This window comes from Python bivittatus, unplaced genomic scaffold (assembly GCF_059951505.1).
Source record: "Python bivittatus isolate LINGU-HERP-01145 unplaced genomic scaffold, Pbiv_v1 ctg000330_np1212, whole genome shotgun sequence".
Lineage (NCBI taxonomy): Eukaryota > Metazoa > Chordata > Lepidosauria > Squamata > Pythonidae > Python > Python bivittatus.
Genome location: NW_028277058.1, coordinates 50,559,651 through 50,577,144, shown reverse-complemented (window position 1 = coordinate 50,577,144; position 17,494 = coordinate 50,559,651). Strand labels below are relative to the sequence as shown.

The following is a 17,494-nucleotide window of genomic DNA, read 5'->3' as shown; positions in this document are numbered from 1 at the left end:
GATAAAAATTACACAGCCTGAAATTTCAGTTCAATAGCTGGTCAAAGTTTAAAAGTTTCTCCCATTTCTCCTATTGTTGGTTCTGAACTTTTGAATGGAGGCCAAGCGCATGAAATCCCAAATCCAATGTGATTTATTGCCTCAGTTTGCAAATCACGCTAGGCTAATACACAATTGGCTAATTTGAGGCTGAACGAATTATGTTCGCGTAGCCCATGCAATTAGTTCAGTGTCTTGTGTGAACACTTACTTTGAATTCAGCAAATCACAGACTCAGTTAACAACAGATTAACTCTACAAATATAGCCACAGAAATGAGAAAGACCCCACATGGCCACCTTGAACAGAACTAAATTGCTTACTGGCAGGCCATATTCTCACAGCAGTTCTGGCAGTTAGAAATAAGGAAGCTGCAGCAGGAAAGGGCTTTGGTAAAGCAGGTGGACGGGTGGAGAAATGCATCCGATACAGAGCAGAGGCGGGGTTGCGAGCGGGAGCAGGTGGAAGTTGTTTATCTGCTCTGCTGTTCAGTGTGGCCCAACAGACTGAAAAAAGCAGCTGGCTAGAGGAAGGAGATCCAGAGTCTTTCTGAAGCTGTACTTTCCAGGTTGGTAAGCATAGTATGGCCAGGCAGCTGGAGAACGCAGCCTTCGCTTTGGGGAATCCTCCTCAAAAAAACCAGGGTGTGTGTGTGTGTCCTTCCTTTTTGAAAGCACTGGGGTATGCTTTGGGTATGGCTTGCTGAGTATCTGAGGTGTCTTTTGCAAGGCCCCAGCACATAAATGTACACTGAGGGTGCTGCATTTGCACAACAAGCTTGGCCAGATCAGGTCAAGATCCAGCACATACATTCACACAAGCTTTTTGTTAGTTGTAATCCTGGTTAGTTTTTTGTGGCTTAAGATGTTAGGAGGAGCCAGCGGTATAGTCTGTTTATGATTTGGGGGATTGTGAGAGACTAAGATCAACACGCAGGGACAGAAAGTTACAATTATTACGTTGCAGGATGAACCCAGCGTGCCCATATGTGGGCTCAAGTAAAATGCCCGGGCATGCACCAGCAGAAGCTTAGGTGGTTATCTGTAGGCGGAGCATTAGTCCCTGCTTGTGCAAACAGGCAGATCACATCAGTTTATGAAGAGAGCTGTGCCTTTAAAAACTAACAGTCTCTAGACCAAATTTTGCTATCTGTCAATTTAAGCACTTGGTCATATCAGTTGGGGATGCTGGCAATCTGGTTTAGATTGCCCAGAGCTCTCTGGTTTGACAGAATGGTGCCACTTCTGTTTATCTTACCAAGATAGTCGACTTTTAACTTTCACCAGCTGATATTGCAATGAGTATAGGTAATCCTTGTTTAGTGACCACTCATTCAGCAACTGTTCAAAGTTACAGCGGTGCTGAATGAGGGGACTTCTGATTGTTCCTTGCAGTTGCGGCCATCACAGCATCCCCACAGTCATGTGATCGCAATTTGGGCACTTGGCAACTGGCTCGCAATTACAACAGTTGTGGTGTCCCACAGTCACGTGATCATCTGCGACCTTCACTGCCAGCTTCTGACAAGCAAAGTTGATGGGGAAGCTGGCAGTGAAGGTTGCAAATGGTGATCACGTGACTGCAGGATGCTGCAACTTCATGGGGTTCACCTAATGACAACTGGACTGCCGCAACTGCTGTCACAAGTTGGTGCGGTCATACGATGTTGTACTTTATGACCATGTCATATAATTGATCTGTTTGATACTAGAATAGTTCAGAAAGCAAACAACTAAAACCCAGCTGAATTTGCTCAAATGGTTTGAGGCAAGATTAAGATCAACATGCCAATAACTGTTAGTGTTATCCTCGGCTTTCTGACATAATTCCAGTGGAAGACATTTCATTCTCCATATTCTTTATTGAGGGTGATAAACCAAGGAATGTATCACAAAGTCCATTGGAGTTGGGCAGCTAATAAATTCAAATTAATAAAGATAAATGAGAATAACCTTGGGTGACAGGATGGGGAGGAGCCACAGCCGAGACAACAGTCAGATAAGAGATATCTCAGCCCACAGAAGGAAGGAGGGTGTGGGAAGCATCTCAGAAGGGTCCCTCCCTAGTTCTCTGGAAGGTAAAGGCAAGGGAGGGGAGAAGGGCTTTCAGACGTGCAAGATTCCGTTACTGTAATCCTACAATAAAGGTAGTGTTAGTTCTCATGGTTTGTGCTGCTTGTCTGGACTACCTCAAAGGGCTGGCCCAAATAAAGTTCTAAAAAAAATTCAACAAAGATTAAGCATTTAAAGTTTTAAACTGTAAAAACATTAATTAAAATCTTACCTTTGATAGAGCTGCAGAATGTGTGATGGGGCAGTACACTATGTGGTTAAACCTCTCAACCTTGGCTTGCCCTACAAATACCACGGGAGAGGTTGGTGGAACTTATTCTGCAGAAGAGGGAGACAGACAAGGTGACATGTCAACATCTGGCAGTTCTACCTCAAGAGTTTAACTCTCATGACTTGTTGATGGAGTCTACGATTTTCCCTCCCAAGCTGGCTTGAAAAATTGCATCAGCCTCGTCTGCCTGGCTTTTTGCCTCAAATCTTTTAGGAGTCTTGGCGTAAAGGGAGAATGCAGTGAAGGTTAAGTGCTTAAATTTGAGGCTGTGTTCAAGCATAGGGTCACATTCTTCCATGTCACTGAAATGTTTTTTTCAAGGCAGAATTCCGTTTCAATATTTTGGTCGCTGTGAGGACAGTTCTTGGACATTTAGGCTGAATTTCATCACCATCGTTGTCATCGCTGACTCTGATGCCTTGTTTTGCCATCTCATCCAGGTCTCTTTTCATGGGTTCTACTGCCTTCTCTGCCAAAATTTCCTCCATGTCGTCTTCCTTCATGTCATCGTTTTGACACTGTTTTTAATATTTTCTGTCACACCTTCAAAGCTTTCAACATTTTTCATGCAGTCTGGCCCAACATTTTTCCAACAATTATTGATAGGAGCCTGCTTGATGCTGTCCCAGGCTGTGCCAACTTAATAACATTGCACATGGTGACTAACTTCCAGTAGTCCATTATGGTGGTTTCCTTGTTGGTGTCAGCTTCACAAGCCTTGCTATAAAGCTCCCTCATGCAGTAAGCCTCGAAAGCTTTTATTATAGCCTGATCGAGGAGTTGGATGACAGACGTAGCGTTTGGGGGTATGAAAAGGACTTCTACCTTGGGGTGAGCATTTTCAAGTTCCTCATGACAATGGACTGGAACATTATCTAAAATTAATAAAACCTTGAAGGCAAGGGTTTTGCCTTAGAGATAGCATTCACATTCTGGGCTGAAGCAGTTGTGGATCCCAGGATATTTCGGATGTCATCCATGCTTTTTTGTTCCACCTCCAATGGGCTGGCATACAGTTTAGCTTTTCCCTTTAAGTGCTCATGGATTTGGGGCTCTGTATACCATTAGGGATTTACACTTAAAGCCTCCCTTGGCATTGGCGCACAATGGCAAGGTTGCCAGGGTCTTTGACTTAAAGCCAAGGGCTTTAGAGACCATTTGCATCATAATGTTTGTTTGCCAATGTTCTTGTAAAACAAGTCAGTCTCAGCAGCGTTGAAAACCTGTGCTTCCACACAACCCTTTTTTCTATATAGCACTTACCAGGTATTCTTGCGCAGCCTCCTGATCTACAGAAACTGCTTCACCTGCAAGTTTAGTATTTTTCACTTTTCATGTCGTATCACCTTTTGAAACATGCACGCCAGCCGGTGCTACCTAAGAAGGGTTTAACATTTTCTTGACTCTGGGTAATATGATTGTAAAATTCTTTGGCTTTCAGCCTCACAACAATGCTGGCTGCTATGCTTTTTTATCAATCATCATCTCATGAATACACAAATTTAGCCACTTTTCCATCTTTTCCATGGCTTCATCATGCACTGCAGATGTTCCTTTAGCTCTTTCCAGAGTGGTCTCACATACAGATAGGTGAATTTCCTCTTCCTTTTTTTGGCTGTACCTTATTGTTGATCCATTATCACTGAACTCATGGCCAACACCGCTATAACTTATGCCTGAACTTAGTTTATCTAGCACATGTATTTTCTCCGTAAGGCACATCATGGCCTTCTTGCACTTAGGAACACTAGCCTAGGGGCCATCTTAACCAACAAGATCACCAGTATGAGAGAAGGCAGATGTGCGTAGTGTGGTGACTCAATATTTTCGCCATTCTGTGTGTGTCCGCAAATGATCATGAACGCGTCATGAGTGTTGATTTGGGGGTTACAAATAACTTTTAGCAAGTAGGTGAATTCACAAATATGGAACCCGTGAATAATGAGGATTGCCTATATTAGGTGGAGATGCTGGGGTTTCATTCGCAGCACATCTGGAAGACAGTAGTTTAGGAAAGACTGCACTTAAGCACATGGTCACCACTTAAAAGCTTGGCTTATGTATAACCATGTGATTAGGTCAGCATTATCAAATCTCCCACTGATTCTTTGAAAACATTGGTAATGTTAGTAGTCTTACTGTGTTACTAAGACTACTCACCCCATGGTAAGCTGTTAAGCAAACATTTGTGGGTAAAGATAATTATATTCCATCATCCCCTACGTAGGACTTTCCTGTAGAATCTTTCTATAGTTTTCCACAGAGACTATATTGAGCGACTCACTGGCAAAGAGGCAGGATGGTATTTATGTGTTTATTTATTAGATTTATATCCCACCTTTCATCCACAGATCCTCACTGCAGCCTATATAGTGTTTCCTCCTCCCACAACAGTAATTCTGTGTGACAGAGGCATCTACAAGATCCAAAGCAGTGCTGGGTCATTGCAATGCAAGATCTGTCCCTTTTGTACCTGTGTAACATCACTATGCATGTGCAAAAGGGGAGGAGCTTATGTCACACCAACATGACAGTATTTTCCTCATTTGCACCCCCTGCTCCTCCCTCCCATTGGATGCCTCCACCTATGAAGTAGATTGGGCTGAGAAAGGGTGGTTGGTCCAGAGCAGTGTTTCTCAATCTTGGCAACTTTAAGATGTGTGGACTTCAACTCCCAGAACTGCTGGCTGGGGAATTCTGGGAGTTGAAGTCCACGCATCTTAAAGTTGCCAAGGTTGAGAAACACTGGCTCAGTCACCAGTGAGCTTCTGTCCCTGAGGGTAGACTTAAACTGGGTCTCTTTGGTACCAGTCCAACACCTTATCCACTACTCATTTTAACCACCATACATTTTGGTGTGTAACATTGTCTTCTCCTTGAGCATGGCTGTTTCCAGGTTTGAGGGGGGTCCTTAACAAAATGCTATCAGTGTGTCCCCTCTCAAATTGGTGCCCCCCAGCCATGGCTTATTTGCCACAGCATTAGATGGCTACAAAGCATAATTTTTAATCTCCTATAGCGGCTACAAAAAAATGTAGGAAAAATGGAAACTGTGGGGCACAGGTTAATGCTGTGGACCTTTCACAATTGCCCAAAAGTGCTGAGACTGGACCTGCTTTGGTAGCATATGATGGATCAATTATAAAAAATAAATTGCCAGAGAAGAAGTGCATGTAGCATTTTGTTTTGCTTTTTAAACGGAAATCAGGAAATAAAGCAAGAGAAAAATATTGAAATAGAAAGGCAAAGATATGTTGTGGTTATACACCTTGTTTCTTTTTTCCACACAAACCTAGATGGGCTGTCCCATGTTTGAGTGGCATAGCAAGGGCTGGGTCTGCTTTAAAAAAATAAACACATTGGTATAAAATATGGTGCAAGGCGTGTGGGAAGGAGCTGTGTGACTCTGGTCCTCTGCAGTCCATCTCCATGTATGGTTTGCAAGTCCAGGTTGGGACTGAATGGAGTCTAGTGGATTGCATTTCTGTGCAATGAAATTGCTATAGAAAATGTCGTTTCCTGCCACTCCCACCCCCAGTTCCTCAGTTGCAGCAGCTGAGTAACAAATGAATTTTTCAGCATGTACAATAAGACAATTGTTTAGAACGTCCCTAACTTCAAGAACTTAAATATCACTCAACTCATAAAAAATAGATTCTCTGCAAGAGACACTTTCGGGCATGTGTGCTATAACCTTACCCGGAAAGGTCACTAAGTAAAACAATGAGAGACTCATGCCCCTGGAACACATGGTGGCTATCACATGCTTGCAAGCCAGATGTGATGCAACTGTGTCTCAACTGTATGTTTTGCAGCTGTCCTCTTATCTGATTAATTGAGATAGCTGATGAGGCCAGAAGCTGTGGACCCTAAACAAATGGGACTGCAATTGAGGAATTTTTTGCTTGAATCTTTAAACATTTTCACAGTTAAGCCTGACATGCAAAACCCTTGCAGTGGTTCTTAAGAAGACCAGCGTACAGTTTTTATATCTACAGGTAGTCCTCAACTTACAACTATTTGTTCAACGACCGTTTGAAGTTACAGTAGCAGTGAATGAAGAGACTTAAGACCCGTGCCTGAAGTTACAGCTGTTGCGGTGCCCCTCTGGTCACGTGATTAAAAGTTAGGCGCTTGGCAGCCTGCCTGTACTTATGACTGCAGGGGCACTGCAACTCCCCCCACCCACCTATCTCCCTCCCTGCCTATGCCCTTTTGGCCCCCTGCCGCCCTGCGCTCTGCTGCCCCAGCTGACCTTCACCACCTTCTTGCTCCTGGTGCTGATGAGGTGTGCCCGGCTTGGCTGCCGGGCCAGGCTGGGGCTGGGGCTGGGGCTGGGGCTGGGGCTGGGGCTGGGGCTGGAGCTGGGCTTTGCAGGGCAAAAAAAATTTAAAAAGCAGAATGCAGCCCCAGAGCCACAGCGCAGTGTGAACCCCAGCCCAGGAGTGCATGCAAAGGGGATTTTTGGCGCACTGTGGCTCTGGGGCTGCTTTCTGCTTTTCTTTTTTTTTGGCAGCGTGAAGCCCAGCCCCAGCCCAGCCCGGCCCAACAGCCAGGCTGGGCACACCTCATCAGCACCAGGAGCAAGAAGGCAGCAAAGGTCAGCTGGGGCGGCAGAGCACAGGGCAGCAGGGGGCCAAAAGGGCAGGGTGGCACGGGCGACTGCGGCTGGGACTGGGCTGGGGCAGCTGCGGCTTTCCAGGGTGTGGCAATCAGCCCCAGAGCCACAGGGTTCTGAGGCTGCTTGCCACTCTGCAAGGCAGGGTGCAGGGCGGCCAGAAGGGCAGAGATAGGCGGGTAGGGGCAGTTGGAGGCTGACTGAGGTGAACCTTACTGAGGCCCTGGGCTGAGAGGGACCAAGTCTGAATGGCTTGGCTTGGGGTAGGTACTCGCTTAATGACCTGCGATTCTCCGTTAACAACAGGAACCAGGACTGCCGGGATTGCCGTCACTAAGTGATGCAGTCACATGATATCTCGCTTTAAACCACTTTGCTTAGCGATGGACATTCCGATCCCAATTGTGATCATAAGTTGAGGACTACCTGTACATGAGATCATGATAAGGCAGTGTGGGTGATGCTTGTTTTAAACCCAGGCCACCAAGTTCTATTTCCTGTTAACTCATGAAGTGTGTGATTTGCATTTGTAAGATCCCAGCCTATGACCAAAAATTATCTCAGGTAACATAAAATTTTGGAGGGACCTTAATTCTTCTCACACAACACACTGAACTACTAACTAAATAGCCACATATTAACCTTGCATATTGTGTGAACCCAGCCTGTGTGGTCAACTTGTAGTGCAGTGTGTTGTACTGGCTTGGAAAATTGGCTAAATTGAGCAAAACTTAGTTAGGTTTATCGTGGATGTGTTGTGTGAATATTGACACCGGTGGTATTGGGAGAAAAGCAACCTGTTCTTGCTTTCACTTTGCGCCCCCGATCCAATCTACCCTCTCTTATTCCCCTGCCTACTTTTAACTTGAAAAAAGTTGGGCTGAGTCTGCTTGTAGCGCTTCTATAACCTGCTGACATGTTATATAAAGCAATATTACTGTCTGGATCTGGCATATTTATTTAGAGGGCGGTTAGATTATTGTTCTCAGTACCCTTTCAACTGCAGATATTTTGTACTGTGGTTTGTTTGTTTTTCTTTTTAGGCAGACAGAATATTCAGCCAGGCCCAAATTCATGGATAAGTGGCAAAAGGCCAGGTATGTTTTAATAGCACTCAAGAATATGCTGTGAAAACAGTGTTCAAGCAATACAGATAGATGGTGAAAAAGATAAAAAAAAATACTGGGAAGCTATTTCCTTGTTCACCAGGCATTGTCCAGCTTGGCAATATAGTTTACTTAAGGACCTAAGACAGATCGCTGCAACCTTTTGGAGACGTTCAGAATGGATTAGTGAACTTATGTTTATTTAAATGGATGTTTGTTGGTTTGTTTTAGAATGTACTCCGAAAAGATAGTTGTCCAGGAAGATTTTCAAATATGATTCCAGTAAAAGTTATCAATTGCTTTTAACTTCCTAAGTGGCCTTTTTACAATTTTGGTTTGCTTGCTTGCTTTATGGACTCATATTTTCGTACTCAGCTCGCTACCCTGAATTGCCAGTTGGAGGAGCAGATTTAACCAAGGGAGATCCGGTGACTAAGCTTAATTCATTAGGGTAGCACCGTCATCTTATGGTTATGACCGTGAGACTGATATAAAGGGGTGAATATAAGACAGGGATAAGAGGTTGAATTTGGTTTGCCAAACTTCCCCCATTCAGTTTCATAAAAGCCTTGACAGATGATAGTTCTCTAGGGCCTCACTCTTCTGATGGGAAAAATGGGCCAAGTGAAGTCATCTCACTGGGAACTGCATTTAATGACTGCCTGAAGGTTTTGATCAGCCTTTGGGTTTTTGTTGCTGATCTACAGCCTAACTTTGTCTTGGGCTGAAAAAATGTTTCACTGTCCTGGTGAAAGGACTAGAGGAATTGCTGAAAAATAATCAGGGAAAATGGAGGGGTGGGTGGAATTAGCTTATTTACACTACAAAGTTAGATTACAATCATGTCTTCCACCAGAAGATCAAGGGAAGTGTGGTTTATTGTAGTTGCTTGCAAAGTCCCAGGTTTATCAGGGAAATGGAAAGAATAATCATTCCATTGATGCTCTCCAGATATGTTGCAACTCCCAAAATTCCCAGACAATATGGGCATATTGGCTATGGGTGATAGGAATTGCACTCCTACACATCTCAGAGGCACCTGGTTAGGAAACATTGCTCTAGTGTGTATATGCTCAGTTTATAGGATAAGCGAGGTACAGTATGTTGGCAATTTGTACCAATATTCTTTAACTCCAAATGCCCGTAAATTACTAATTTGAAGAGAAAAATATTTCTCCTATTTCTGTTTCCATGAGTATGAGTATGAATATCCATTTCCTTTTATGTCCTACTGGTGGCCAATGGTGGGCAGGTAGGATGAGCCCCACAATGGAGAGAGCAGCAGAGAATGGGGGATTCCATAGCGATTGTTGCCTTTGATTGAAATGCAAAGCTGTTGGGTGGGTGGGGGATTGGAGGGGGAGGGGAGCTGTTCACTCAGCCTCCTCCAAGCCTGGCTGCTCTAGGGTAAGCCCCTCATCTGAAAGAGGCCTTTGTGTCCAGCCCCCTGGCCCTCTTGTGTTGCATGCCAGCAGGTAGCAATTGTTAAGATCAACAGAGCAGGGTCAGAGTGGAAGGAGGCAAAAATGACTTCTGTTGTCATACAGAACAGGAATCTTCAGAGGTCTTGTCTATGGCAACTGTGCAGAAACGATGGCTTGCTTTCCCAGCTTCAAAAGGGACTTCTGCTCATTGTTAGCTCCTTTTGGAGGAGTTAAGATTCCTGTATCAGCCGAGAAGCAGGAATGCAGAATAAGAAAAGGAAATAGGCTTATCCAGTCCTATTTGCTATCCTTCCTGCCATGACTTTCATCCTATTGAGTTCCATGACACCTCTCTGGTCATATTTGGTTTCTCAGGTTAAGATTTCTAGTTCCTTCTGTCTGGTACTCATAATCTCTGCATAGGTGAACATATAATTATGACTGCATACAAATATATGATCGTGGTTAAATGCTGGGCAAACCAAACATCTTTATCTAAATTGCTATAGCAATTGCCTTAATAGTTCCATCAGAAAATAAAATCCCCAGGATTCCCACCAATAATAATAATAATTAGTAATTGTGTTATGCTTCAATTATAACTTATCTGGTACTATGAGAGATTTCTTTGGTAGTTAATCCCAAATGGTTTCATTGCCTTCATTATTTAATTTTAAGTTTCACAATGTGGCCTTCCAACTCATGCTTTTCAAGAGGCTAAAGAAACTGCCATCTAAGATACATTGTTTGTCGTTTGAAGATGATTTCCAACATTTACAATTCTGTATTGTAATACATTCTATGATTCTATTTAAAATACTTTATTTTCTCTAGGCCTTCGTTAAGAATGTATTACCCTTCTGCATTAGACAGGCAGATCAAGGAATGCTGGTGATTGTAGATTAATTCAAATAGTAATATCAGGGCAGTGATACAGACCAGCTAAGAATGCATTTGGGGAATGACAAGTTTGAAGTCACTTCTTCACCAAATCGTTCTGCTTTGGGAAGGTTTATGTGTTGAGAAAATGGGTATTTGAGGTCTCATTCCAAAAAGCAAAATATAAACACTCTAAGAGTTCGTTGCCTAGAAATATCTTAATTAAATAAACATGCTAATCTTTCTTCATGTGCCCTTCTGTGGCATAGTTCCCTGATAAGACATTATTATAAACCTAAGATGTTTGAACAAATGTTCTGTGAGTATTTGAGTTAAAGAAATGACTGGAAAAAAGTGTCTGAAAGTAATGGGCTTTTTAGACTGAGAAATGCTTGAAATGAATTATTTCAGTTTCTGCTGGCATTAAGGCTAGTGTAAAGCCCTGTTGTGGTAAACTTAATACATCCCACTGAAGTTCTTCCTAGTAATCGCTAGGAAGCTACTAGTAAAGCTACTTTTTTTTCCAACTTTCTAAGCCATGATGTGGTTTTCCCTTCGTGATAAATGGACAGTTGCTGCAGCAGTATTATAATGCATCCAGATTCCTACTCTCAAGGAAGTACTTCTTTTCTGGAATTGCATTTCCCCACCACTTAAAATACACTTAAAACTAATTTTTTTTATTCTGCTAGCATTCTTGTGTCTGAGACGATTGGACAATAATTGTGTAGGTATCATGGCTTTCTGTTGCCTAATGCCTATGATAGCTCTGCTAATGTATGTAAAGTGATGGTCCTCTACCCCCATCAACTTACTGCTTCCCCCATTAAGGGGCTTATATCAGCTTAGCCTCCTTATTTAAATACAATAAATCAGTACCATGCACTTGAATATGCAGAAATTCCATTCAAAATATTATTAGTATTTTTATTTCCTTTTTAAAAACAAGGAGTCATCAGAGAAGTTAGATGACCATTGTATCAAGAGTCCTTGTGCTGGATTGGGACAAAGGTGCATAAAGTGCTAATGCTGACGTAGCTGACATAGTAGAGAGGTTGTGATCCATAAAAGCCTATGTGACCCAGTTCTGTGCATGTTTACTTCCAAATAAATCATAGTGAATAATATTAATTTTTGCTTAAGTGAGCATGAAAATTCTACTTTTTCTGTGGGTCATAATCTTTTTCATGGTTTCCTCCTTTGTTTAAACAGTGATATGGAATTCTGTGGTCTGGCTGAAGCAGTAAAGGAATTGGAACTGTTGACGTCTCTAGATTGTTCTGTGTTGGAGGAATAGTTTCAAAGCACCAGCCAGACCTACCTGTGTACTCTTGAGAGGCTTTGACTTTTAGCTTGTGAAAGAGCTTTTGCCAAGTACAAGAAAGGAAAAATCATCAGTAAGTAAATTGTTGGAGTGTCTCCAGGTGAGCTTTTTACTACCCTTTGTTAGAAGGGGCAAGCTATGATTTGGGCTGAAAAATCTCTTGGAGAAACTCTTGAATTCTTAAATTAATATTTAAATCTTTAAATTTAAACTTAAATCATTCAGTTTCAAGTGGAGAACATATTTTTAAAAGGAAATCTCCTGGACTTTTCCAATTGTTTCCTATGCTGAAGATAATTTAGATTTTTTAAAAAATTGTTTGCATTTGTGTCTATGTTTTCTAGGTGTGCTCCTTTAGCAATGAATATGGTTGCTCAAAGAATCAGAGGTCAGGGGATCCTCATTTTCAGTTGGGTTTCCCTATGTGTAAGCATCCTATTGAATAAACGGGACATGCTATTTGAGAAGGAGAATGCCCGGCGTACAGGTGGCAACCTTATCCTAGGACCGCAGGAAGAACATGTCAATGACAAGCTCATGTGCCTCAAAGAAACTGAAGTAATTAAAGCTATGGAAACTGGGCTGTTTCCACCTGCCATGCATTTCTTCAAGGCTAAAGGTCTCATTGAACAAAGTGCTGTGTTCAGCATCTTAAAAGACATGCCCAAAGGTAATGATTCCAACCTGGTCTCCCCTAGCATCTCCATGAGTTTTGTGCTAAGTGGATAAACTGGTTGGTTATATTGTTGCTCATGGAGGACTGAAAGAAACTCTATGAAGAAAAAGGATGAGTATTATAGATAATCTGCTTCTTTTCAGCTATAGAGCTTTTGCTTTCAAAATTAGCCAACTTTTTTTTTTTTTTTTACAAAATCAGCAGCTTTAGCTAACATTATTTTCCCAGCTTGTGAGAGGGTTCCAGTTAAGGTACAAACCACAGACCAAAAGGCTGAATGCTTTTCTTTGATATTTACACAACATTAGTTTATTATATAAGACATATACTTCTATCGTGTTAACCCTAATATGTACAACTAATCTACTCATCTGTGCCTAATTATATTCATAAGTGATAATGGCATAGTAATAAGTGAAAGTGACAATATTTAACAGTTATAAGTTTCCTTTTTCTTCTGTGCTCCTTTAACTGCCCACCTTTTACAGCAGGGTTCTTCAACCTCAGCAACTTTAAGATGGGTGGACTATAGTTCACTGTCTATAGTTAAAAATGCAAGTACTGCTAATTTTAAACAAAGAAAACCTTTGTTTGCTAAAGAAGGAGTCTTCTGGACAAGGTACAGTCCAAGCATTGGAGCCTTTGCACTAAATGATTGGCTAAGGGTTTGTGTTTACCATTTCAATCTAGCCTTGTACAGGGCCAATTTATCTTTAAACAGGATCCTTCTTCCTAGCTTTCTACTGTTTGAGACAATTCGGCTAGTCAGTTATAGGTTTCATCACCAACACTGGTCAGATCGCTATATTGCACTGCAGTATAGATAGTTTCATTGTTCCAGCGAAGCAATTCAAGCCATGGTCTTGTTTCCCTTTGTTCCACTTGCCTCTTCCTTACCCACAGGTGGCCTTTTACATGTGCATGACTATGCTATCCTGAGTGTTGACTGGCTGGTATACAACGCTAGTTACATGCCTGACTGTTACATCTGCTTCTGCCCTAAGTGGACTGTTCAATTCAAGTTTTCAAGTCCTTCTCCTCCTACAAATGTGCCTCCTTGCTCTGAGTGGATATTGCTAGAGACCTACCGCAAGATTCTGGAGGATGTGGCTGAATTTGATAAGAGGTGGGTGAAAGTATTTCTGATTAGTTACAAGCAAATTACACAATTACGGTATGTTGCCTCTTCCTTCCCCAACATGGGATCTTCCAGATATACTAGGACTGCAACTCCCAGAATTTGTAGCTATGAGGCTTCCATTTGAAATGCAGCAGATTGAGGAAGGCTGGCTTATTGCTGGATAGTTTTAAAGATGGAATACTGGTTCTGCATGTTTATTCCATCAGAGCCTCTTCCTTTATCTTTTAATCAAGAACCCAACACGGTGCTTCAGTGGAGCAAACTTGTTGAAGTCGTTCTAATAATACTTAAACATTTATACAGTGTGTTCTCTAATTATTCAGGATGCCTTACATCATCCTTACTATGACCCTACATTAAGAATGTGGAGATGGAATGGTTGATAAGACAATATATTTATCATCCACCTGAAGCTTCTTAGTGCATTAATGACTGAAGACAGAGAATTCAACCAGCACTTCTTTATAGATACATATCTTGCAGCTCAAGCACATACTTTACATGAAGGAGGTTACAGGTTCAGACCCTGGTATCTCCAGATTATCTTTCTAAAATTCTAGGTAGTCATTGCCATTCAGGATCAACATTACCGGACTAGATAAATTACTGTTCTGACTCAGTATAGCTACTTGTACGAATCAGACTTTTAGTTTTTTATTTTCTCAATATAAGGCAGTACAGGTAGTCCTCATCTAATGACCACAATTGGGACTGTTACTAAGTGATGCAGTCGTTAGGCAAAACATCATGTGACTGCATTGCTTAGTGACCACAATCCCAGCAGTCCTGGTTGCTGTTGTTAAGGAATGCCCTGGTTGTTAGGTGAGACAACTTTCAACAATCAAGTCAGTGGGGAAGCCGGCAGGAAGTTGCAAGCCCCAGGCGCTGATGGTTGGGGGAGGGAGCGAGAGGATGCGTAGGGGTGCATGGGAGGGTCAGATCAGGTGCACGAGGGCCTCAGAACTGCTTGGATTTTCCACTCTGGGGCTGAAAATCCAAGCGGTTCTGAGGCCCTCACGCACCCAACTTGCATCACATCCTGACTTGACCCTCCCATGCACCCCCTCACTCCCTCTCCCACCTGTTCCCTCCCCCATTCTCTGTGGTTTAAAATCCTGCTTGGATTTTCGGGACAAAGCTGTTGCAGGCAGGCCCCAAAGCTCTGTGCACTAAATGCCCCCACATGCATGGGTGTTTAGCGGATGGAGCTTTGGGGACTGCCTGAAAATGCCCTGTGCCAAAATCCTGTCTGGATTTGGACATGGAGCTTTTTCAGCCAGTCCTCGGAGACAAGAGGGAGTCCTCTTCGCAGGCAGCAGCCGCTTGCAACCTTCCCGGCCAGCTTCCCCACTGACTTTCCCGGCAGGCAGCAGGAAAGATTGCAAATGGCTATCACATGATTGCAGGGCACTTGGCAACCAATTGCCACAGGCCCAGATCACCGTAACTTTGGGTACAGGTTGTGAGTCCCTTCATTCAGCACTGTCGTAACTTTGAACGGTTGCTGAACAAATGGTCGTTAAGCAAGGACTACCTGTATTATGCATAATGGAGCTTCACTCAGGGCATGGCAGTAAATCTGTCTCTAGAAACTGAACCAGCACTCTGGGGCTAACAACAGAGGAATCAAGGACAAGGCTGCTGGGATAGATATGTTGCTTTACTGCAGATACTAGAAAACCTAATAATGAAGAAGATCAGCTCCTACAAAATCAAGCAGTTAAGCCCTCAATAACAGCCCCATGGTTAAATCTAATGCTTATTTAATATGTGGGAATGGATTTTTTGCTGCTTGTTTCTCAACCTTGGATGTGGAAGGCATCTGCACCATGTTTTGATGACTGTCCTGCCATGCCAGCTTCAGGCCTCACTCCAAGATCCACATGGTGTTATTGAATAATCTATATTCTGCATTAGTCAAACTCCTCTTTGAGTTCTGTGACCAGATCAAGGCATCTTATTTTAAGATTGACTACTCACAGAAACTGAAGATTGATGGAATTGGGTAAGTTCAAGCATGGAGAAAAGGTGATAATAGCACTTCTGGGTAACATACAGAAGACCCTTCCCAGAATACACAACACAGAATAATGGCCTTAGGTTTCAGAAAGGGAAATTCGGGTTAAATGTTAGGAATATGTTCTAATGGAGCATTACTTCAACAGTAGTACCAGTTACCTAGAGAAGTGGTAGGTTCCCTTCACCAGCATCTTTAAGTAGAAGCTAGGTAACAATCTGATGGAGGTAGTTTAATTTGGATTCCTGCACTGTTTAGGTGACCTAAATGGTCTTTTTATCTCTATAACTCTATCACCCCAGCCAGACCTGGCCAGAGGAGATTACTCGATTTACACTGTTCACCACATAGCAACCCACTGGGAATTCCTGTTGTCTCCAAAAATTGGTAACTCCAGTCTCTTGATTCAACAGTGTTCTTCCCTCCTACAATGTGGGCTTGGAAGGTAGGGGCTATGAAGGTGTCAAGCTCCAAATAAAAGATTTTCTTCCCCTTATATGAAAAGAATGAGTGAACGACAGCACCCAAATTTATATTTCTCCTTCCGCAAGGAAAAAACCCCCTCTTTCTAGTGCTTGTAGAGTGAGATTAAACTTTTGGCTCTTTATAATGAACCACTCCTGTATTTTCTGTGCCAAAGCTGCTTTCTGGATCAATGCACAGTTTTTCCGCATAGGATGCTTCTTATGGTGACTTTAATCATAGGGTAATTTATAAAGTCATATTGACATAAACCTCATTATGGTCTACAGTTTGGATAAACCAGCTAACTTAGAGGCAGTATCTACTGTTTATGAATGGTAAGCACAGGTAGCTCAGGAGTTTATTGCTTGATGAATTAAGAGGCAAAAATACAAGCAGGAAGTGGTCCAGGGATCCAGGGCTGGATAACCAAAATGTAAATGTTGATTTAGCTAGACTTTGTTTAACTTTGTTCCAATGCTAATCTGCTGCAAATGGAAGTCTTTCATGCTTTTGCCTGTAGAATCTCAGCTGCTTGACTTATGAATAGGGTGGACAACATGTGTCCTCCAGAATGCATATGGCCCTTGAGTTTCCTTTTGGCACCTTCTAGAATTCACAGAAGTTGGACCATTACATTTGATGGCAAACTGCTAATTCACAGTGGTATATTTTCCCTCTGTTTTCAAAAGGAACAAAAAATTAAGTCTTTAAGTAGATTTAACATAGCTGAAAAAAAAGTTAAAATCATCACCCACCCAAACATGCAAAAACCCCATTCCTGCCTACTCATACAATATGATGTCATTGTATTATAATCCCACACACTGTAGCCTTCAGCTGCCATTTTTTAAACTCCTGCAGCTAGCTTCCAAAAATTGGCCACCTCAGCTTTATGGTTAACCAATCAGATGGACTTCCCATGAGTAATAGTTTATAAGTCAGTGTTACTCTTAGAAGAGTTTGCAGTCTAGCATTCCAGCTACCCACTCTTTGTATCTTTATATAGAAGGGTTCTATTCTATTCTATTCTATTCTATTCTATTCTATTCTATTCTATTCTATTCTATTCTATTCTATTCTATTCTATTCTATTCTATTCTATTCTATTCTATTCTATTCTATCTTTAGGTAGAAGGGGGGCTTATCCTCTGAGTCAGAATTAAGCACCATTCCCTTGGGTTTTGCAAATATGACCTCAGTATCTTTTCCTTTGATGGGTCTGTACAAGCAGGTTCTTGCAACTGTGTTTTGTTCCTTAAGTATGATTTCTCCAGATAGTTCACTATATCCCAGTGAAATCCAATGTTATTGCAGGATAGGAATAAAAGAGAGAGAGAGACCCATTGTTACATCAATATGCATTTTGCATTCAGTTACAAGAGATGAAAGTTGCAGATGGGAAAATGGTGTGTTCTCCCTTCCCCAGAATCTGCTGCCTATGGCAAGTGCTTCACATTGGTTC

General features: G+C 42.2%; 1 protein-coding gene across 4 annotated transcripts in view; it reads left to right on the top strand.

The window, feature by feature from the left end:
• Positions 1–495: 495 nt before the first annotated feature.
• Positions 496–17,494, top strand: part of ADA2 (adenosine deaminase 2) — a 35,179-nt gene continuing 18,180 nt past the window's right edge. For 2 of the 4 annotated variants that reach the window (XM_025174135.2, XM_088141267.1), the window contains exons 1-5: positions 496–607; positions 8,044–8,097; positions 11,622–11,833; positions 12,078–12,403; positions 13,313–13,535. In XM_025174135.2, coding sequence (XP_025029903.2) covers positions 12,094–12,403; positions 13,313–13,535 — 533 coding nt within the window. In that variant the 5' untranslated portion in view covers positions 496–607; positions 8,044–8,097; positions 11,622–11,833; positions 12,078–12,093. The remainder of the gene's footprint in view (positions 608–8,043; positions 8,098–11,621; positions 11,834–12,077; positions 12,404–13,312; positions 13,536–17,494) is intronic. The other 2 variants (XM_025174136.2, XM_025174137.2) reach the window with 2 other exon arrangements.